The 23,803-nt window shown below is 43.8% G+C and overlaps 1 protein-coding gene across 1 annotated transcript in view; it reads left to right on the top strand.

Annotated features, from left to right (window-relative positions):
* Positions 1-23,803, top strand: part of KLHL29 (kelch-like family member 29) — a 71,742-nt gene that overhangs the window by 33,001 nt on the left and 14,938 nt on the right. Inside the window, exons 4-7 of the mRNA XM_010015139.1 lie at positions 2,082-2,280; positions 4,674-4,856; positions 7,400-7,580; positions 18,392-18,585. Of these exons, the coding sequence (XP_010013441.1) occupies positions 2,082-2,280; positions 4,674-4,856; positions 7,400-7,580; positions 18,392-18,585 (757 nt within the window). The remainder of the gene's footprint in view (positions 1-2,081; positions 2,281-4,673; positions 4,857-7,399; positions 7,581-18,391; positions 18,586-23,803) is intronic.

Genomic DNA, 23,803 nt, shown 5'->3' with positions numbered 1-23,803 from the left:
GCCTGTAGTGGGGATTAACCTCGCCCGTGGGGGTTGTCTGGCTTTTCCCCTGTACACTCACTATCCGCATTATTCCCATGTTCTGGTGCCACATTTTGTCTTGGCTCCCATGTAAGGTTAAACGCCTCCAACCTTCTTTAAAAAAGCACTTCCTGAAATCAGAGCTTTGCCACCCACTGCCGTATGTCCACTGCTCCCTCTCCTACAAAGTACCATGTAATGACATTAAGGTATCTGCAGCCAAGTGCCTGACATTTGTGACTCTGGGGAAGGGAAACAGCCATTTTACCTCCTAGAAAGCAGGTTAGGAATGGATTTCAGCAAGTGAAAAGAGAGGAGTGTCTTTCCAGGTTTGGAGGCTGATGAAGTGATCTCATGCCTAGTCGTCCCTGTGCCATGCCAGAGGTAATAGCAAGGAGCCACGGCCCCTGTGCTCGCATGGGTTGATTGGGTTTGTTTCAGAAGAGGAGCACTGACGTTTTCCCATCTCTTTTGCGTCGTCCGAACAACATTTTTGTCTGCAAACAACTGCAGGGTGGCCAGGCCTCAGCGCTACAGGCTGTATCTAAAATTGCCAGTCCTAGTGCCAGGAGGGCTAGTGAGCAGGAGAGCCTAGTCATCTCCCTGCTGCCATGACCCTGCAGGCACACATGGAGTTCAGCTCCCTGCAGATAGTTACATCCTCACTTTGACTGAGCTCACACCAGGCTGACGTGGCTCTCCAGCAGGAGAGGAGTGTGAATTGCTGTTAGGAGGAGAAATCCTCTGTCTTCCTCCTAAATGCAGCCTGCTTCTTTAGCTGGGGTGAGGAAGGGGGGAAGCCCTGGGAGTGGTCCCAGCTGTCCCTGCATCCTCACCTGCCTGGCCAGCCCATTAGGTGGCTCAGGCTGCATCCCTGCCCTCCCATCTCACTGTGCCCCCGCCCCATTCCCATCCCTGCTCCTGCTGTGACTTGGCTCTCACACACTGCAGGGACAGGCACAACTGCTGAAAAAGAAAGCAAGCGCCAAGTAGCTTCTGGAAGACTGGAGGCATCTGCAGGCCAGCAGATGCTGCTGGCGCCCAGCGTTCCTCGGGACCAGTCGCATGGACCTCAGGAATATTTATTTGCATCCTGGCCTCAATCCCAGTTGGGATATTTGGATGCTGCCTCTACATGAATATTTATTACAACAGATGATTATCTTCTCTTGCTGCGCCCCCTTAGTTTGCATCCTGTTTGTGTGCATTGCTTTTCAAGAACTGTGTTTTCCTATTACTGTGCTCTTGTGCTGTGTTGTGATATAACCAATTACATATAAAAAGAAGAATCTGGAGATGGGCTCTTAGTTTTTCGATTGCAGTTTTCTCTCTTGGGGTTTTGTTCTCCTTTAAGCTGTGTTCAGTGACAGACAACTTCATTGCTTGGGTGTCCTTTGCCCTCTGAGGTTTAATGTATTTATTTAGAAGATGAAACTTACTGTCAGTATTTGTATAGCACCCTCTGGAGTCTGACTTCCCCAAAAGCTAGAACTACATGATTTGTTTCACCAACAAATAAACCGTATTAATTAAAAGATTTTCAGCAAATTGGCTGATAACTATTCAGTCTCTGCCACAGCAGTTGTTGAAATCCACGCTATTTACCGGCATTTGTTTCACATTTATAATGCCAGAAAAGACTTGTTTGGGTGTTGTTTTTTTTACAGTGCAACAACCACACTCACATTTCAAGGTTAATTTGGAAAACTCGGAAGCTTACTCTGTGTCTCCAGTGCACAAGGTGCTATATTCAACCTGAGTCGAGAATGGGCTTTTATTTCAAAAATGCCTCCATATGGTGCCATATAACAAGAGTTGCCAACTTTTGAATGTTATTTTCAGTCTCCTGGGACCAAAACCAGCCCGGGTCAGGGAACGCTGAGGGCTGAGTTGTCTCCGTTCCACCCGATCTCTAGGCAGAGTTTGTGTGCAGCATCCATGACAAGTGTCTTTCCAGGCTGGGTGACAGGGGCCGGTTTTCAGGGAAGGAGGCGGAGATGCTGAGCGGCTGAACTGTGGCACGAAGGCTGTAGTGTGTTGTTATTTTTCCCCCCTCACAGTATGCTGCAGAGTTGCTGGCAGTGGTGCGCCTCCCCTTCATCCATCCCAGCTATCTGCTAAATGTTGTTGACAACGAAGAGTTGATAAAGTCTTCAGAGGCTTGCCGAGATCTAGTGAATGAAGCCAAACGTTACCACATGCTGCCGCATGCCCGACAAGAGATGCAGACACCAAGGACCCGGCCCAGGCTCTCTGCAGGTAAAGCAAAACTTTCTCAATGACACCAGCTCCCTGGTACGATGGCTCCTGCGCATGGGTAGGACATGCCCTGGCATAGGGCACAGAGTGTGGCTCTTTTCCTTGTCTCCTGCTCAGAGCCTGGTGATATTTCAAGTTCGAGTTTCCATTTCTACTAATGCTGGAGCATTTAGGAGCCTTTCCCAGTGGTCAGATGTGAGTGTTTAGATGTACAGTCCTGAAACAAGATTTAAAAGGAGCCTAATTTCTAGGAGTTAATACCTTTGGTAGAGACCATGACATTCTACTGTTGTCCTGAAAGTGAACCCTCTGTGTCTCAGTTTCTCTAGCTGCAAAAAATAGGTGTACAGTTTGCTTCCTTGCCATTCAGCCTCTTGTTGGGAGGATCTGACTAATATTCATAAAACAGCTTCACTTTCATAGCCCTATGTAAAATATTTGCTGAACAGAGAGTGGTGCAAATATCATATAGGAAAGCTACATACGAGAAGGAGTCAGATGGAACAGGTGAATTGTTTTAACATTCTGCCAGTACTTCTGGCTCCCATATGTACAATCAGAAAGCCAGGCAAAACTTTCTGTCGCTGCCACTGATGCTAATGTGGCATGGAGATGGCATATCAAATCACAGCATTTGCGGCTTCTGGAGACTGCCTCATCAAGGCACCTTTCAGAAGGATGAAGTGTAGAGGACTTTCAATAACAATCTACCCTAAAAAGTCTTTCACTGAAGACAACGACTAATGGTGTGATGTTTGAAGGGATTTTGAAAAGTGCTTATTTTATGTATATAAAATTGAAGGTGTAATATGATCCATTTCCAGAAGCTGGTTGATGAGGGAAAAGTGATTCTCTCGGGGTAAGAGAGGGTGATTATAGTTTTTTAGGTCAGAGTCTAATTATATAGAATCATGTTATTTTGCATATCAACAGCATTCATGTAGGCACAAAGGATCTCTAAACACCCTTTGTGGACTCACTGCAGCATGTCACATGCCCTCTCGAGGTCATTGATTATAATCAAGTTATGTCTTGCACAGGTGATTAGATTTTCTAGTATGGCACAAAAATAATGATCTCTTGTTACTGAGAAATATTTATTTAAAACTGTACAGCACTTTAACTTAATAACTTTTAAGAGAGTAACCTTGCTTGAATGACACAAATATATTTTGTGAAAACGCTAATGAAGAATGACGATAATCCATTACTCTGTAGATGCATTTCTCTCCACTGCAGCTCCTCATCTCTCTTGCTGGCAATCTCACTTCATGCTTCTGACCCTCCCAGCCTGTGCACACTTGTCTCTAGGCTGAGCACTGTAACACACCACAGCAGTGGGTCCAGCCGTGAGCACAGTTCCCAAAATGGTTGTTCCTTCAAACTGCTGGCCTTATGGTCCTGCTTCTGAGCCTACCTCTCCAGGCAACAAGTTGCACTGGGGCTTACAATCACTGCAGAAAGATTTTTAACACTTCTGCTGCATTCTAAATCCAAACTAACACACAGAACTTTGCTGTTGGTGTTGGAGCCACAAAATGTCCCAGAGTTAAACTGTGACCGTCACTGTGGGGATGAGTCTGGAGTAACATTCACATGAGACTTGACTCAGCTCTGGCTTTTAAGTGGGAATAAAAACTCTGAGACGTGGATTGCAAAAGTTTTGTCCAGTGAATTTGACTTGCTACACAGCCTGTGTGTTAGGGGATGAGCTGGGGGAGCTGTTCCAAGCTGTTCTCAGTTAGTAACTATATTAGGACAGGGGCTATCTCTGTCACATTTACTAGCACCTAGTACACTAAGAACCTGGTCTGTGGCTTGAGCACATATTGGCTACATCTGGGAAAACAGAGGGAAAAAAAAAAACCCAGCACCAGAAAATTATGTGTTAATAGAGTACATAAAGAAAGAAGATCAGGAAGAAGAACCATAACCATAGCTTAACCCTCCTCCAGACACTATCTTTCAGTGTAAGAACACCTTTACCAGGTTAAAGTGCAGGCATGCTTTCCCTGGATAATGATCAAGCTGCCAAGCTACCACAATCCTTGACAAAATTCCTGTTTTCTTCAGTGGAACAGGAATTTGCTGCCTCACTCAAAGACTGTTTAAGTCAAAGGACATATTTACATGGAACTCCCTTAAATTTTGCCCAGATGGCACACTCCCTCCCAAGTTCTTCCAAGCATGTTCCTAGTGTCATTCCTCACCCACCCCTCTCCCCCACAAACACACTCCCTTTTTTCTCACCCTTCTTTATTTCGCTGCACGGTCTAAACCAGACTTACATATGAAACATTAAAATTACCCTGACTGACGAGTATTTTTTATAAACTCCTGCCTCGTTTAGAGATGACACTTTTTATTTTTTTTCTTTCTTACTTGAATCCTAGGTGTAGCCGAGGTAATAGTCTTAGTTGGGGGTCGTCAGATGATTGGCATGAATCAGCGTGCTTTAACAGCGGTCACTTGCTTAAATCCTCAAAACAACAAGTGGTACCCATTGGCCAGCCTGCCCTTCTACGATCGAGAGTTTTTCAGTGTGGTCAGCGCTGGGGACAACATCTATCTCTCAGGTAAGCAGCAGATTTCATAGAAACAGAATCACAGAACAGTTTGGTTTGGAAGGAACCTCAAAGCTCATCTAGTTCCAACCCCCTGCCATGGGCAGGGACACCTTCCACTAGACGAGGTTGCTCCAAGCCCTGTCCAGCCTGGCCTTGAACACTGCCAGGGATGGGGCAGCCACAGCTTCTCTGGGCAACCTGTGCCAGTGTCTTGTCACCCTCATTGTAATAAATTTCTTCCTTATGTCCAGTCTAAATCTCCGCTCTTTCAGTTTAAAACTGTTACCTCTTGTCCTTTCATTACAGGCTTTATAAGCCCCTTCTAGTACTGACAGGTCACAATAAAGTTTCCCTGGAGCCTTCTCTTCTCCAGGCTGAACAACCCCAACTCTCTCAGCCTGTCTCCATAGCAGAGGTGCTCCAGCCCTCTGAGCATCTTTGTGGCCTCATCTGGACTCTCTCCAACATCTCCATGTTCTTCTCTTGGGGCCTCAGAGCTGGATGCACCTCTCCAGCTGGGGTCTCACGAGAGCAGAGTACATGCCAGAGTTGTACCCAGCTGCTCCTGGGGGCAGGGGGGGAGGAAAACAAGTGGAAGGGAGGTTGGGAGAGAGGGATTTCCCTGCTTTTATCATTCTCCATTTCACTGCGGCATTAGTGTTGTCTCAGAGCAGTCAACAGCAATATTTTGCAGTTGCAACATGAAGAAAATAGGTCTGACAACCATCAAGCATGCAAAGAGGTTTCACTGCCATAGAAACACAATTTAAAATACTGTCTGTAGTTGAGTCTAAATGGTGGGTTGTGGAATTTGAGACAGACAGGCTGAACTGCTGAATATGTGACCTACACTTAACAGTATTTGCTTAAAGAAGCATTCACGTTTTGCACTTGTTGTTGAGACCTCTCTTTTGACAGTAGTCACTAGCCCTGTAATCTTCTTAGTTTCCGTGAAACTGAGACCATGCTTCTTAAAAGGCTTTAACTCCCCAAGTAGCTGCCTATGCTGCTCCTGTAGCATCATGGTGTCTGGGTTTTTGCAGTCTGGTGGTACCTCTGCTTGGCTGGAGGGAGAAAAGCAATTCCCACCAGCTGATGCAAGGATGCTCTGATGGCAGCTGAGGGAAGGTCTTATGATAGAAGAGGAGGCTGGGCAGGGAGGTGCAGATGTGTGTGATCCAGAGATGTAGTTGGGAGCACAGATGCAGGAGGCAGTACCAGTAAGGGGTTACAGCTGTTGCCTTTCCCTTGCCGAGTTCCCTCACTGCATTTTCTGCAGTAAATTGCTGCCTGTGGTGTTAAATTCCATCAATGCTGCATAGAGGCCCTAAGGATTTATGGGGACTTATTTCTTGACATGGTTTTTTTGCCCACGCTCGTTTTGCCACTGGAGTGAAAGCTTTCTATGGAAGCTTTTGTGAGAGGTTGATGTTTAGTTATTCTTAGCTGAGTTACTTTCCAATATGTAGAGCCATTTTAGGCTGTGCCATACCTGCTAACAAAAGCTGTTGAATCCTAAATTTGAAGCTTGTTTTAGCTGTTTCCTTTGAATCTGGATGAGCAACCTGATAGTACTTGCTGGCTACAGTGGGAGAGCTGGAAGTCCTGCATGGCTGGAAACCTAGCTGAGTGTCGGTTGATATTTTGCTTTGCTCAAATTTACAAGACACAGGAAAAAGGGAAGGGGAACCAACAGAAGTGGGAATGAACCCCTGCCAGCTCCAAGTACTGGTTCCCACACTGCATACGATAGGTTTGGAGAGTGAGGAAGCCTGATTTTCTCATTAAACCACAGAACTGAGTCTAGTTGCTTTTTCTGGCTTGACCACTGACTCCTAGTGTGGTCTGAAATGAATCATTTCACCTCTTCGTGCTTCAAAATGGGAATAGAAAGACACCCACTAAGTGGTTACCTTGGAAGCTGCAGTCAGAAATTAAAAATGACCAGTATGAGTATTTCACTGGAGCATCCTGAACTGTTTCACCACCAGAGTGGTACATCTGGTTCTTTCCTTTATCAGTTAATGAAAATAAATTAAAAAATTGTCTCTGAAAATTAGACATTAAGCCTGCAGTACAAGCACCGACTTTATTCTGCCCATGTATGTGTTGCTTCAATCCATCACTGTGTTAAGCATTTTAGATTTCAGACTGGCCTGTGTCTCGCAAGCCAAGATAGGTTCTGCCTCCTGACACCTTCTTGCAAGTGTTGCAGTAATTTAATAGACTGGAAGTTATTTATGAACACTGCAAAGGGTCTATCCCCTTATGCACATGTCCCTCTCAGTCTGACATCTTGATTTCTTCATGTCATCTTATTAAAAAAAAACATCAACTAAGCCCAGCCTTTGGGGCGCATGAATAAATGACACAGATATGCATCATCGGAACAGATGCTCACCATTGAGGGTGATTTATTTTAATTAGTCAAATGTCATTTGAAGAGTTTTTACTTTGTGACTGGCTTTGATTGCTGTGTGCAAAGCTGCTGCCATTCCAGGATCTCACATAATTCTCCCCTTTTCTTTCCCTCACCCACATGTCGGTGCCAGGCGGCATGGAGTCGGGTGTCACGCTCGCTGATGTCTGGTGTTACATGTCCTTGCTCGATAACTGGAACCTCGTGTCCCGCATGACAGTCCCAAGGTGTCGGCATAACAGTCTGGTGTACGATGGGAAAATTTATACCATTGGAGGGGTCGGTGTGGCAGGCAACGTTGACCATGTGGAAAGGTAAAAAAAGAAAACACAAAAGCATGCTGCTTGCTGGAGCTTTTCTTCATGCTATGCTAAAGGAACATTACCCTTTTAAAGGACACGTCAAATAGGCCGTATGTGTTAAAATAAGCTTTTCTAACAGCTAAGAAAGGAGGAAACTATGCAGGATTAGATTTCTTTTTAAAGCTTCTTTTCAAAGCTTCAGTGGAAAGCATTGTTTCAAAACCAAAGACGAAAGCTGCCAGTTTGTTTTGTCAGTTTGCTCGGGGGAGCAAAGAGAGGAATTAAGCTTCTTTGGACACTTTACACAGATTATACAATGAACTAATAAACTCCCTTTGAATTTAGTACTGATGAAAGTCTTTACAACCACAATAATCCTTTTTGTTGGTTTTCTTAAACCCCAAAAAAGCAACAGCAAAGTAAGTTTCTCACACGTGATCTGGTAGAGGACCTCAGCCTTGACCTGGCTGGAAGGAAGATCCTCCCTTTGGTGGTCTTGGCCTGGGGCTGGGACCTGCCAAGCTCCGAGTGAAACAATCACTAAATGGAAACAGTTTTGAATTCCTGCACGAGAGGGAGGGGCTGACTGGAGATGGGAGAAGATGGAAATTCCTCTTTTCAGAAAGACTCCAGATACAAAAATTTTGCTTTTCTCACATGGAACTTAAAAACCAATGAAGGAACAAAAGCATAAAAGAAGTATTTCAGAGGGTAGAATTCCAAAAGCAACTAATTTCATGTCAGCCATAACATTCAATAAAAACACAAATTTTATATACATACCAATGTTTTCATTAAAAAATAGAAACTGCTTTGAAACAGAGTATGTAAGAATATTCCACTCCAGAATGACCAATACAGCCCTAACCTTACCCAAACACTTCAAAGTGCATTGTGACAACAGAGTAATGATATACATTCTTGTGAAATGTTTTTCCTTAGTGAATTTGGCAACCAAAAGTATGAGAGGCTTTTTTCCCTTTTTTCTCAGTTTTAATTGCTGAATTTCAATACTTCAGCACAATTTTGAAGCAGGCCAAGCCAGAAAGGGATAGGCCTAATAAAGGTTTCCATTAAAAAGAAAAGAACGTTTTCAAAAAGTTAGGATTAAAGATGCTTTCAATCTATTATTTTGGGATTTTGGTGCTGCAACATTTATGTTCCATTTATGCAGGGGGTGCTTATTTTTTCATGTAAGTAGATACAGTAAATACCAAATACCAAAACCTGTGTTAAAAATTTATTAATATTTCAAAGCCAAACACACAGAAAACTAGGAAATGCCAAAAATAAAGTTTTCTTCTGCAAATCTGTTTTTTGGCACAGTCTTTAATCGTATGATGACTTTTTTTTTCCCCTGCCTAGTTCAGTGCATGGAACAGACCAGTTGTCTGTATGTATGGCCAGAGAGATCCTGTCTGGTGCTGAGTGGTCACCATTCACATATAGCTCTAGTTTTGTGTTCCTCTGTCTTCACAAATTTGGCACTATTTGACCTAGGAGGCAAGGGTTGGCAAAATAGCCCCTGGAAAAGATGTGTGCTTGTGGGACAAGGTCTGTAGGCAGCCTTCCCTCCCAGCCCAGGCACAGGCTGAAGAACTGACGCTGGTGACGATGCTCTCAGCAAGTCAGGGAAATGCAGACAGCAAAGAATGAATGATAAATCATAGCAGTGAATGCAGCATGTGAGCATTGCCTCCCTCCTTAACCCTGAGCATAAGAGGGCACTGCCCTCAGGACTTGCTTTGAAAGAAATCTTAACGTCTTATGCAGATTTATGTATGATTTCTGAGGGTGTTTGTCCTATAATTTAAGTCAGTAAATTTTTAACTAGCAGAAGTGGGTTTGGGAACATGGGAAGGAGAGAGCTCAGTGTTTCAGTCCATCTCTCGATAAAGATGAACATCGAAATAATGCTGTTGTGGATAGGTGTCTTGATAGATATCATTGATTGAATTACGTCTTTTTATTTTTCTCGTTTCTGCTTCTGCTCTGATTCTCATGATCTCTCTTTAACAAAGCATCCAAAATGTTGATCACTTGAATGAACTCCAAATAAAGCAAAGTCACCCCCTCTCCTTCCTTCTCATCTCAGGCACCCAAGCCCTTGCCACGAACGACCTTGCAGCCTGCAAAGTCAGACGCAGGCCCTCGCTCAGGGAGAGCAGCCGTGCTGGTTTGCAGTTGTAACAAGCCCACCAAGAGACTTGCATGTGGGAAAGAAGCAGATTTCCTCTCTATCATTCCAGTGCACGCTGTCTCAACCACAATAAGGATGTCTTGTCATGGGGATTTGCTAAACCCGTGGTTATAATTAATCTGCTGTTGTCTATAAAGTGACTTGTGAGACAAAGCCATGGAAAAAGTGCAACATGGCCTCCTTTGGGTTATGCCAAGAAATGAAAGAGTTTTTGGGATGTTTCCTTTTTTACTCTTTGTAACAAAACGGCAGTGGGGGATGACAGAAGCAAAACATGACATGGCTGAAGCCATGTGTTTTGGAAAGGGAATTTCAGGGCCGACTATTAGAAATGCAGGTGAGAAAAGACTGACCATCGTAGCTGTGCTGAGCAAAGTCAGGCCTTTTAAGACAAAAGCATTTGCCATTTGGATGAGGCAGCTCATTCATGCAAGTTCAGGAATTTACATCACTGTACCCCCTTTTGCAAGCAATTAAGTCTTTCTGAATTTGGGTTGCAACTCTAAAAAAACTGCATGAAAATACAAACCAAAGTCACTCTAATTGCTCAGTTGTCTGCTGTCTTATGCTCAGTTAATGCTCACTTCTTGACTCTGCCTTCTCTTTCTTCCCTTCCCAACCCCAAGAGCTACAGTCAACCGAGCTTCTCTCACCATATTTCTGTGTGGGCTGTACATTGCTCTTCATATATTGGTTTGGTTTGGATGGGACACTGAGATGCTACCTCTTAGGAGGGGGGGAAACCCTCTGTCATTCCAGCAGGTCTTAAAAAAGCACTGTATTAAAATAATAAGGTGACATGATCATATGCTCCAAATCGGGTGATGCCGAAAATTTCATTTGCTTCTGAGGTTAACATTGTTCCCCTCAGTGCTGGATTTCAGGGTTGCACGCTTTCAGGTTTTGGTTAGTTTTTTACCTCAAAGGAGACATCTGACATTATAGCCCTGTTGTCCACCCAGATGGAGGTACGGGGGCTTGTCCAGGCCTAACACACAATGTGGTCCTGGGCTGTGCCACCAGTGTGAAGAGCGAGGCACTGGAGACCCTCACCCCCACCTACCACTTCCCATCGTCCACATGCAGCTTATCTTTCCCAGCCACATTTTGCTTTCTGCTTGCTCAGTTAGCTCAAGTGTGACCATGGCCAGCTTTGGCCAGGTTTTGATGCATATTCACTGGCATGGTGGGGAGGGCATGTCTCCAGTCCAAAGTGACTTACGCTGACCTCACCTCAGTTAGCAGCCCCAGAGCATGGAGGCTGCAGGGTATTTCACCACAGTGGGTCTTTGAAGACAGAGAAAATAACTTTTCCTCAAGTTTCCTTCTTGTTTTCCACCTGTTTTTCCTGGAATTCTTTTAATTTTTTTATCCTAAATGGTTAAACTCTTACAAAGACATTTTTACTGCATTTTCTTTTTTAAAAACAAATGTCAGACCATCTCAGCTATACATGCTGCCACCTAATTCATCTGCTGCACCATTAGAAAGCATTAAAGCAAGGAGGGTTCACTGGACTACTAATGATTTATGGCATCAGCTCCTGAGCTCCTGTCTCTGTGCTTTTGGTTGTGTCATTGATGCTGAAAGGTGCAGCCTCAACCAGAAATTCTGGTGCCACTTAAATCGGTAGGTGTTTTCCCATCAGCTTCAATAGGGCTGAGATTTTTTACCTTTTCTCTGCCATTTGTCTTTAAAGAGGCAGTAAAAATTCTGGCTCGATGGATAATAGTACAGGACTATTAGTCAAAAACAGATGAGTAGGAGTCATTCGTTACTCATCTTAAAACAATATGCATGTGCCAGAGGGGCTGAGTTATACGTCCATTTTTGTGACTATACATGGGTATATGTCCAGGGAGAGTTATGTTTTTGGAATGAGTGTTTAGGGAAATAACAGTGTGGCTGCAGTTCTCCATCAAGCCCCTCTGGCAAGTTTCTGTGTGACAGGGAGCAAGTCATTAGGTGTTAGGCGAGCGGGTATTACACTTTCTGTCTTTTTCTGAGATAGGAGTTGAGTTGGGAAGCAGAGAAATGAAGTGGATCCATGAACTAGATTTTGAGATAATGGATGGGCCCTGTAATATATGCAGTTTGAGAGCTGAGAAGACTGTGTATGCTGACAAGACAATGTATGTGACTAAAAGTGTGGAAATGTGGGTGCTTTGTGGTTATTATCCATTTGAAGGACAGTGAAGATGAATCCCCTTGACCTGACAGCACTTCTACAATAGGGTTGTCTAAAACTGGGAAATGACTTTGGTTGGCAGTGTGTACTTGGAAGACTGTCTAAATATTCAGTGTAAAGAATAAGCTTTTTAAGCTTTAGAAACTGCTTCAGAACCTACTGTTTTACCGAGACATCACACAGGAACTAGGGCTTCTCCCCCCAAAAAAGGTGGTGGGATCAATAGCCTAACCGAAGTGCATCTACATGAGCACACAGCAGGGGCAACAGGAGGAGCTGGAAGCCATTGTGCAGCAGGAAAACTAATGACATAGTTCCATCACTGAAACATGGTGGGATAACTCATATAGCTAGAGTGCTGCAACAGATGGCTATAAACCCTTTAGAAGGGATAGGCAAGGAAGGCGAGGCCTTGGGGTAGCCCTGTGTGGTAGGAACATTTGTCCCTAGGTGCAAGTAACTCAGGAGGCCTACAAGGATGTTGTGAGGTTATGCAGGGAGAAAATTAGAAGGGCCAGGGCCCAATTAAAACTTAACCTGGCTGCTACTGTAAAGAACAATAAAAAATGTTTCTGTAAATATATTAGCAACAAAAGAAGGGCTAAGGAGAATCTCCATCCTTTATTGGATGTGGGGGGAAACACAGTGGCAAAGGCTGAGGAAAAGGCTGAAGTACTTACTGCCTTTTTTGCCTCAGTCTCTACTAGTAAGACCAGTTGTTCTCATGGTACCCAGCCCCCTGAGCTAGAAGACAGGATGGGGAGCAGAATGAAGCCCCCATAATCCAAGGGGAAATTGTCAGCAACCTGCTGCACTACTTAGACACACACAGGGCTATGGAACCAGATGGGATCCCCCCAAGGTTACTGAGGGAGGGGCCTGGCCCCCGGAGCCACTTCCCAACATTTATCAGCAGTCCTGGCTAACCAGGGAGGTCCCAGCTGACTCAGGTTAGGAAATGGGACACTTCACCTACAAGAAGGGCTGGAAGGAGGGTCCGGGGAACTACGGACCTGCCAGCCTGGCATCAGTCCCAGGCAAGGTTATGGAGTAGATCATCTTGAGTGCCATCATACAGCACATATAGGAGAACCAAGTGATCTGGCCCATGCATGAGTTTATGAAAGGCAGGTCTTGCTTGACTAACCTGGTCTCCTTCTGTGACAAGGTGGCTACTTACTGGCTGAGGGAAAGGCTGTGGGTGTTGTCTATATAGATTTTGGTAAAGCTTTTGACACTGTTTCCCACAGTAATCTCCTGGAGAAACTAGCTGCCCATGGCTTGGATGAGTACACTCTTTGCTGGGTAAAAAACTGGGTGGATGGCTGGGCCCAAAGAATGATGACGAGTGGAGTTAATTCCAGTTAGAGGACAGTCACAAGTTCTGTTCCCCAGGGCTTGGTACTGGGGCCAGTTCTGTTTATTATTCTTGAGGGTATATTCTGGTTAATATGCTTGAGGATAGGAAGGCTCTACAGAGGGATCTGGACAGGCTGGATCAATGGGCCAAGGCCAGTTGTATGAGGTTCAACAAGGCTCAGTGCCAAGTCCTGCGCTTCGGTCACAACAACCCCATGCAATGCTGCAGGCTTGGGGAACAGTGACTGGAAATCTGCCTGTTGGAAAAGGACCTGGTAGTATTTGTCAACAGCCGGCTGGACATGAGCCAGCATGTGCCCTGGTGGCCAAGGAGGCCACCGGCATCCTGGCCTTTATCGGCAATAGTGTGGCCAGCAGGCCCAGGGCAGTGATCATCCCCCTGTACCCAGCACTGGTGAGACAGCACCTTGGATGCAGTTCTGGGCTCCTCACTACAAGAAACACGTTGAGGTGCTGGAGCGGATCCAAATGACAACAAAGCTGGTGAAGGGTCTGGAGCACAAGTCTTATGGGGAATGGCTGAGGGAACTGGGGTCATTTAGTCTGGAGGAAAGGAGGCTCAGGGGAGACCTTATCACTCTCTATGACTACCTGAAAGGAGGTTGTAGTGAGGTGGGAGTCAGTCTCTTCTCCCAAGTAACAAGTGATAGGACAAGAGGAAATGGCCTCAGGTTGCACCAGGGGAGGTTTAGATTGGATGTTAGGAAAAATTTCGCTACAGAAAGGGCTGTCAAGCACTGAACAGGCTGCCCGGGGAAGTGGTGGAGTCGCTATCCCTGGAGGTGTTTAAATAAAGTGTAGATGTGGTGCTTAGAGATATGGTTTAGTGGTGGACTATAGTGGTGGACTATGGCAGTATTAGGCTAATGGTTGGACTTGATGATCGTAAAGGTTTTTTCCAAGCTATATGATTCTATAATTCTATGATGTCTTAAGAAAATTAAATATATAGCCTTTCCAAGGATAATTTCTTAAGCCCCTCAGAACAGTTCAAAAAGAAAATAAAAAAGGCAAAACCCAGCAATCCATTAATGTGATTTTAAACAACATATGAATTATCTCGTGAGTAGATCAATATGCCACTGTACAGCTTTATTTTAAATAGTGGCTTTCCTGCAAATATAATTAAATAATGTATAAGAAACTGGAGGGTACATGTCTGTAAGCAACTAACTGTGGTGTAAGAATTTTATAATGCGAATAAATGAAGATACTCATGGGGCTGTTTAACCTAGAAGGAAAAAATTAAAGAGACTGAGGAGGAAAAAAAATAGTCTTTTCAGGTACTGAAGAGATCAGAAGTCAAGAAGGCAGAGGAGCAAATGGCACAGCTTGAAATGAATGGTTTTCTGCTATTAATACTATGTAAAGAGCAAGAAAGGAGGTGGAGAGTTGTGGAAACCAGCAAGGTAATTTCTGCGTGTGCTCTTTTCAGTCCTGGGATGCATTTTCTGCTGAGTTCAGATGATTTGCCATATCATGAGTACATAAATAACACATAAACTAGAGGACAGTAACTGCACAAGGGTCAGGTGAGACAACGGTGCTTGGTGCACATGAAGAGACAGGCAGGGGGACACACGTCCTGCATGAATTAAAAGTCTGATGTCTGGAGCCTGGCAGGGCCATGGAGAGCAGGGTTGCAGGGACTGCTCTGAAGGCAGAGGGAGGTGTGCGAGGGCATCTGTATAAAACCACGTGTGAGTCCGTAGCGTACAAGGACTGCAAAACCAGGAGTCAGTCATGTGAAAGGAGATGTCCTTGAAGTTACAAGTTCAGGAGATTGGATGGGTTGGTAGGCCCATAGCCAAGGACAGGTATGGAAACACCAGGACTGGAGGGAGCAGTGGAGGAGAGGGGAAAAAACCTTTGCTTGGCTTGAAGCCAGCTCCCATTAAGTCTCCATCTATGGCTTCAAACAGGGGAATCAAATGCAAAGCTTGACTAATGGAAAGAGATCAATGTGATTATTCTTTAAATCAGTTCTCTCCCTGCTGGCCCCTGAGCAGAGATGGCATTAAAAGCAGCTGAGGAGCCCCACTAGCAGTAGTGACAGTGGAGTGACAGCAACACCGGAGATGACACGACACATGGCGAGGCCCTAGGGCAGAGAGGTAAAGCAGGTGTCATTATTTCCTGTCCTGGAAGGTTACAAAGGTTCAACTTTATTCATTTTTAAACCAATTTAGTTAATCTGGTGCAAATCCTTGTGTGAACACATAAGGAGCTGACTTGAGATAGACCAAAATGATGGAAACCTGCCTTGCAGAGACTTAAGGAGCTTAGACTACTTAGTTCATCCCATAGAAGGTGAAGAGGTGACTATTATTTTCTACAAGTCCATTTGTGCAAGAGAGAGATTTGATAGTAGACAGCTTTATAATCCCAACAGGAAAAGAAACACTTTCTCATGGGTGGGAGCTGAAGCAAAACAGAGACTAGAAATCAGGTCTACAGTATTGCAATGAGGGAATGAACTAGAGGAATAAATTTCCCAGGGGGACGGAGGGACTTGATGGACACATATCAGGAAGCCTTGAAGGCATCGTCATCTTTTCTTCAGCCCCAGGGGTAAGTTAGGCTTGTAAGAGGGTTGCTTCACTATACAGCCTATGTAAAACCCACATTATATGTCTGTATTAGGTGGACAGAGACTTGCTTCCACCTACTTCATGGTTCACTGATTTTTTAAACCACATGACCCTCAAGACAAGAGTGTTTTTTTAAGCTTCAGTTGCACCTATATCCAGCCTTTGGCTTTCAGCAGATGAAGTGAAACTGGTCATTTGTGGTTTTCCAGTGACAGATGCAGGGTGAGAGAAAGATCAGTTCTGTCATCATAAAACATAAACGGACAACAATGAAAGTGGGTGAGAAGTGGGATCTGGGGGACCTGAAGTCCCAGTAATGATATTCATCCAGAAAAAGGATAATTGTTTCTGTAATTGGACCCTTTCTCCAGTATTCCTATAGACGTTGGTCCTCAGCCGCACCCAGCCTGCAGGATATGTGAAGGATGTAACCCCACCTTCCCAAAAACATATTGGAATGATCAGAAAGTCATTGGGAGGAACACATCTGTTTTGGGAACTGTGGTCTGCCAGGTACTTCTGCCACCACCAGGGAAGGCAGTGTAGCCACTGACTGTCCCATCTTGGGCCACTTCAACTGGCCACAAATACTCCTGGTGCTAGGTCAGAGTGGATGGTGTGAGACAATACATATCGAGTGGCAGGTATAATTTGTATCTTAGAAGCCAAAGTGCTGGAAAGGAACATTAGGTCAGTCCTTGGCATTGTTGCTTTCCCATTTCTAACCAATTATAGCCAATTTCTTAACCAGCTTTTAGTAAGACATCAAGAATTAAATTACCAAGCCCCAAATTACTGCTGTAGATGAGTTAGCAAAGTGTAACCCAAAAGCAGTGTATGAAACTGTATTATGCAAGATTTTTGCATATCTGCTAGTATGGACTGAGTGCTGCCCCAAGTGCTGTGGGCAAATGCAGGAGATGCAGCATATGCTGCCTTCCCTGGAGGAGGTGCTTGTGCAGTCAAAATGCATCTGCAGGCTCGGGTTTGGTACTAAGTGTTAAGAATCAGCCCAATATAGGTGTGTCATGTTGGTTGCTCCCAGCACCGTGTTGTTTAATCTTGTTATATTTCTCCCCTTTGATCACTTGTTGTAGATGAATTTAATTTCTCGGTAACTAATTCAGAGCATTGTACAAGGCAGTTCTCCATGCTCATTAGAAAGGACTTGCCTAATTTTTTTTTTTTTAGTTAAAGTTTGCCTCCCTCTTGCTTTTGCCTCAGTTTTATGAGTGTGTTAATTACTTTCAGTTATATTACTTGGAAACTCATTAGTGCGTTTTCATTAAGCACATCATTCTTGTGCTGTTTCCACCATTTATAGAATTTCTCCCTTTTATTTTCCCGAAGTTTGGGCGGTGAAAACTTGAGGGACATGTTATAAAGGGAAAAATCCCCTGTTGCTAAATCATTTTTTACAGACGAGTTCATGGCCGTGGTTTCATTTCATGTTTGCATATTGCATATCACTAATATTAAGAGCAAAAAGCCTGAATGGGAGATGAGGGCTTCTGTTCTTACAGTCAACAATTCTGAATAATCGCTATGCAGGAAACTCCTATTCGACTGAATGTGCCATTACATGGAAATATAGAAGCCTAAAAATCATGTTATTTTGTACTGTCTCCCAGACTCATTTTAGAGCAGCTATTTGGATCCCTGCCGCATTATCTTTTAAAAAAAAATTGACATCTGTACTTGTGACATTGTCTAAAATGAATCTTCATCCATGGATTATTAACTGCGCATCCCTTATGGTCAATGGCTTAATTAAATCAGATACTGATGACCTTAGAACTAATTTAGCACTTTCATGCCTACTCTTTTCTGTTTGCTTCATGTCAAATATGGATGCAATGGTGAAATCTTATTCTAGCATTAACGTTTGCAGCATCCTGCAATGAAGCACAGTAGTTTGGTTTGCACAATGAAAATTAAATGGAAGCAGCTTATTCTGGCACACAATGTGCATTGCTGGCCAGTTAACCAGAGGCAGAAGAGTTATCACGTTGCATTATGTGCAGGTGAGATGTGTTCCACAAGCTGAACAACTGAAGAACATTAACAGTTGCCTGCCTGCAGACGCTATTGGATATCACTGCACTGATTTGCAAGAATAATCTCATTGTATACTCATTAAAAGAAATTAATTAGTGGAAGACATCTTAACAAAGATGTCCTGAGTTTCTTTAGCTTGAACTATAATGAGATTTGAGAGGCATATACGGAAAGTAGAACCAGATTTCTCTGGGTTTTTCTCAGTGTTTTAAAAGCTTAGAAAAAGCATTAATTACACTGTTTACCAAGTGCCTGAATTCGTAGGATGTTAAAAAATACATTTCCACCTCTGCTTTTCTTCTGCTTGTCAAGTTGCTTTTCTGTTATATCCCAGCCTGCTTTTTCTGCCTGTCTGTCTTGCCCGGCATTGTGTCATCTCAGCTCATTCCAGCTGCTGTTCTCCTAGGTACGATACGATAACCAACCAGTGGGAGACCATCGCTCCTCTGCCAAAGGCCGTCCATTCAGCCGCTGCAACTGTCTGTGGTGGGAAGATCTACGTCTTTGGTGGGGTGAATGAAGCCGGCCGAGCTGCGGGGGTCTTGCAGTCCTACATCCCTCAGACTAATTCATGGAGTTTCATAGAGTCTCCCATGATCGGTAAGGGATGCGTGGTGTCAGAGTAGACCCTTAGTACAACAGAGATCTCTGTGCTACAGGCCTTTCCAGAAAGCAAATGAGTTGGGGGTGGGGAAGATACGTTTATGACATATTGGCAGGAATTCATGGTATATTATACCAGAGAGGCAATTATCTGCATCTTTACTGAAGGCAACTGTCACTCATTAATACATCTAGTTATCAGCTAGAAGTGATGAGTTCAAATTAGAGGAAAAAGGGAAGCAGTTATTGGGTATGGACAATTAGTAATTTTAGATCCAAAAAAATCACAAAGTGCAGTGAAACTTCCTCCTGGCTTCATGTGTTGCTCCCTGTGTATTACTCATGGGTTTGTTAAGATGCTGCCTGTCCTGTGGGAAGTGGCAGTCATTCTTAACTGGGATTTATCAGTGGTGTCCACAGGCATACATGCTTCAGAGGCTGAAATCCCCAAGATAAGTAAATTATTAAACTTGTGTTTATAGATTATGATGCCCTCAAGCCCACTAAACATTTTACTGAACAAAGAGCAAGACAAGAGGCCAAATTTTCCACTGTAGCAGCCAGTGTCAGCGGCACAGACTTCCTTCCAAAATGAGAATATGGCTCATAAATTTGCAACTTACTTGCTTTCTGTAGTGATTTGCACCATGAGTGTTTAGGTTGCTTTCGGAAATATGGTTTAGTGTTCAGCCTCAGAAGGACGTTACTACAGAGTAACAGCCAACCTGGGCCACCCACTCTGCTCTGGGTGGCTGTGGGCAGCCTTTGGTCTGGCTGTACTCGAGTGCCAAAGAAACAACTCTGAAACAGTTGAAGAGAAGATGTTTTGGGGTGGCTTGCTTTGGCATCATAGATTCATAGAATGGTCGGGACCTTTAAAGGCCATCTAGTCCAACCCCCCTGCAGTGAGCAGGAACATCTTCAACTAGACCAAGTTTCTCAAAGCCTCGTCCAAACTGACCTTGAACATTTCCAGGCATAAGGCATCTATGACCTTTCCGGGCAACCTGTTCCAGAGAGGTGTAGATGCCACATGCCTGTTTCACCACCCCAAACCTCTTAGGCACATTGAAACCGTGACATGAGGTGCTTCATTTTTAAAAATTCATGGTCTCATTATTGAGCCTGGTAGAGCTGTAGGAGTGGGAAGTAATAAATTACAGAAGCACAGTTATAAGGTATTCAGGTAAGGTCTGAGAATACTCAGAAAGCTAAAACAAGCTACTCTTTTTATTGCAGCTTGTTACAGTTATTTTGACTCTCTTCTTGGAGTTCCCAAGTACATCAGGTCATGAGGAGCTGGTACAGTCACAGTGCAGCCTCCCCTGTGCAGAGGGTGCTTCTGTTTTCCAGCTCCCTTGCTGCTGTTGATGTCCAGCCTAACATAACATGACATGCATATGATGCAGCATGAAGCACCCAGCGGGAGGGCGTTAAGCGGCAGAAGTCATGTTTATGTAGTACAGCAATGCAAACAACCCTGTTGCCTGGCTTTTTCTATCACGTGGCTACAGCTGCTGCTGCTCATTTAATCCACTGACTGACAGTATGAGGTTTTCCTGGACTCACAGCTTATTGCAAAAATGAATGCATTATGCAAAGAGGTATTCCTTTTCCTTATGAAAATAGTGCAAGTGCCACAGGAGCTAAGAAATCATTCCCTGGGCTCATTATTCTGTCTAGCAGGCATCAGCACCAAGCGTGCTTGGAAAAAATCATCCAAACTATCCAGAGTTGGGTTCATCACCTGTTCTAATGGACGGGTACTGTTACTTCCTAACAAAAATACGTGAAAGACACTGGTGAAGTTAAAAGATGGTATTTATGTTTTCTTGGTGTAAGCAAAGTTATTTAGTTAAGCAGAAGGCATAAAATACATGATCAAATGAGATGCTGCTGTTTGTCTTTGCTGGAAAATGTGTAATGTCAATTTATTTGCAAATAAAGTAAAATAACACAGAGCCTGAAAAATAGCACCCCCATGGAGAATGTCTGGGAAACTGAACTGATGTGATGCATGATCTTCACTAAAAGGCAGTGGGAATGTTGGAATTACGTACTTTAATTTCTCCATCTCTACAAGAACCATATTGTCACTTGTATTTGTAAAGTATCCCCAAGAACTGGATGCTACACCAAGTGTGGTACAGTCTAAACCCAACAAGGGAGTAGAAGGACCATTGGGGTGCTTTTTGCAAAATGGAGCTGAGATTAATCTAGAGATGAACACTTGCTGGAGTGCCTTTGACATCCTCAGAACTCTTTTGTTGATTTGTGAATTCTTGAGGTATCCCTCTAAGCTAAGGCAGCTGAGGTATCCAATGGCGAGTTGTGCTATGTAAGGTCACCCCAGATACTAGTGAAACATGTTTGACCTCAGATAGGACAATAGGTTATTTGAGAACACTGCAAGCACATTCAGATATGGAGACCAGACACCTTGGCTACTTTCAATACCTGCTCCTACTGTTGCAGTCTCAAGTCACTGTTATTTTATGATAGCAAGTTGAACACAGTATAGCACACATTTGAACCCAACAGGTAGGTGCTGATTATACACATCCATGTTTGGAGGGGAGAGGGTCTTTCTCAGGTCCTGTCCTTTGCCCCACATCTGTCCTCCCCAGCTTTGGAGGGACAGATGTTCGCACATCAGTGCAGCTGACAGCTTGATGTTACTAGAGTAATGTAGCCTCCCAGGGCTTCAACATTGCATATTTTTGGTAAACCATACTGCACATCTCCTTCTTTTGTATTTTGAGCTCTAAGAAGTTTGCTGCTGTCAAGATGAAGTCCTACAATAGTAAATGAACCCAGGCTACCTACTTGCAGCACCTGCCTTTCCATTTCTTGGCAGGCTGCCCTATATCACCATGCTAAAAACGTGTTTCATGCCCAGCTTTCTGAGGTTTGTCTTATTTAACAAGATGGCCGTAGACATGCTGAAGTCAGTGGTTGTTACTAAGCCTAATTATCTTGTCACTGCCTTTTAGTTCACTTTGTGCCTTCATACTGGGACACTAAAATATACCTTTTTTTGACACTCTGAACAGTCAGTGTCTGTACTGGGGGAATTACAAGTTTTTAGTAATGTTTCTGGATTGTACAAAAAACAGTGTTTTGTCATCACCACTATTAAATTTTAAAATCTGGTGAGAACTATGGGAACACAGAGGTCAAAGATCTATGAGCATTTTTGATTTCCAATCCAAGTATCTAGTTCTTCACCATACCATTTACTCTTGCAGTGATAAGCGGGACAATCACAGAGCTGAGAATGTAAGAAGTATCTGGAAAACAGCATTAATAGCATCTGTACATTTTTACTGCACTGTTCTGTGGCTTAGTTTGGTTAAAATGCATAATCATTCCCATTAACTTATTTTTGGACTTTACAAGAAAAGCAGGTACATGTCTCGCCCCTCTCCCCAAGGCCAGTAGTTCTGTATTCATGTGTGGGTTTGGCCAGGTTTCACCTAGAAGTCTCAAAGCAATTAATGTTTCATCTATTCCTACAATGTATTTTTCTTGCCATGACTAGTTCTTGGTGTTTCTCCCACTAGTAAGCTTGAATATTACTTTCCTTTGTCTCACCCATTTCTTCTCTATATACGCCATATTCTCCATTCAGAATGTTTTTTTCCACTCCTTGATGTTTTCCCCTACACATACTTTCTCTCCCTTTCTACCGCCCCTTCATCTGTGTGGCCGTGCTTTGTCCAATTCTCTTCAGTTCATCAACATTTTGTTTCATAATTTGATGCTGAAACTGCCCCATAATGGCAGGTGGAGCTTTCTGCTTTGGCACTGGTGATCCCACCACACATAGATGAAATGCAATGTTTGTAAGTCAGGACGCTCAACTTCAGGGTCTCTGAGGAAAGTTTGCTCAAGGGTCATTGAGGAAACCAGAGGGCCCTGCAACCTCTTGCGTAGTTATGAGAAATCAGCCAGGAGGACAGCACCATGCCAGAGGGCTGACATCTGAGACCCTTCTGTTAATTGCAGTATCTGCACTTGGCCTCATGAACTATGTTAAGGATCAGACCACAGTCTCCTGGCTGCCACGGGACGTTATCTTATCCATTACTATGCCATTCTTGAGCTTGTCCGCATAGTATTCAGAGAGGGGAAGAGGCACTTACTATTAAAAGCAGATTTATTTTATATTAACTAGTCTCTGTTCTCTGATCTGCTTCATCATGTGCATCAATGTCCCCACTGGCCACCTGTGCTTGCAGAGAGACCCTTTGGTTGGAATTATATCTGGACTGGTGGCATGCCGGCATTTCTTCCTCATGATAAAAATGGTTAAAAACTAGCTTGGTTTTAATAACCTTTTCCCATATGAAGTGTTGCTGCCATTCATTGTAATGCCACTTCAGTCTCTGACCGAGTGCTTTACTGGAAGGCAACATAAGATCTTTAAGCAATCATGGGAGGAAAAGCAGGACTGTGCTACTTGACCATATAATGTACTGAGAGATAGGAGAGCCATGGAACATATCACAGACAGCACGCTGTCATTACTAAATGAGGAGCACGCAGGTAGGTTAAATTATCAACCCCATGTGAAGTACACCTCCGGCTCAAGGACTGTCATTGAGTGCGTACCCTTTCCTGCAATGACCTGTCACTAGAATAGAAATACTTGCATATTTTCCTTTAGCAACAGCAAAGAAGAGTGGTTTTATTATGTTATCCACTTGGAGAGAAGAGTACCTTTTATCTATTATTTCCTTTACATTTATTCTGCCTTTTAATCTGAAGTGTGCTTGCTGTCCTGGACAAATCCCGTTTAAGATTTTCCAGCCTAAAATGGATTACTATATCTGACAGGCTCAACACTTGCATTTTGGAGGGGAAAGGAGGCTGCTTCTCTGTTTCTATGCTTCTTCTCCTCTCTCTTCCTTCCCTCTGGCAGGGAAGGAATTTTGAAATACCCAGTGTCCCCGGTATATCCCACCATAAGCCTCTGCCCAATAGAAGCTCACATTTACACCCAGTAGCATTGACCAAAAAGCCCAACCAGAAGATGCTTTTGCAAAACTAGACTCCCCAGCCACCCACTTTACACTATAAGCATGGTGAGGTCTTAGAGCAGCAACAGAAGTTGGAGTGTCCTGAGTGTTTGCAGGAGGTTACCAAGCCCTGGGAAGGACAACAGCAAGGGAAGAGTGTGGGTAGGACCTAAGATGAAGTGAGGTTAAAGGCT

The sequence above is a fragment of the Nestor notabilis genome, unplaced genomic scaffold, assembly GCF_000696875.1.
Source record: "Nestor notabilis isolate BGI_N333 unplaced genomic scaffold, ASM69687v1 scaffold7325, whole genome shotgun sequence".
Lineage (NCBI taxonomy): Eukaryota > Metazoa > Chordata > Aves > Psittaciformes > Psittacidae > Nestor > Nestor notabilis.
Note: the sequence above shows the minus strand (reverse complement) of the source record. Positions and strands in the feature narration are given on the sequence as shown.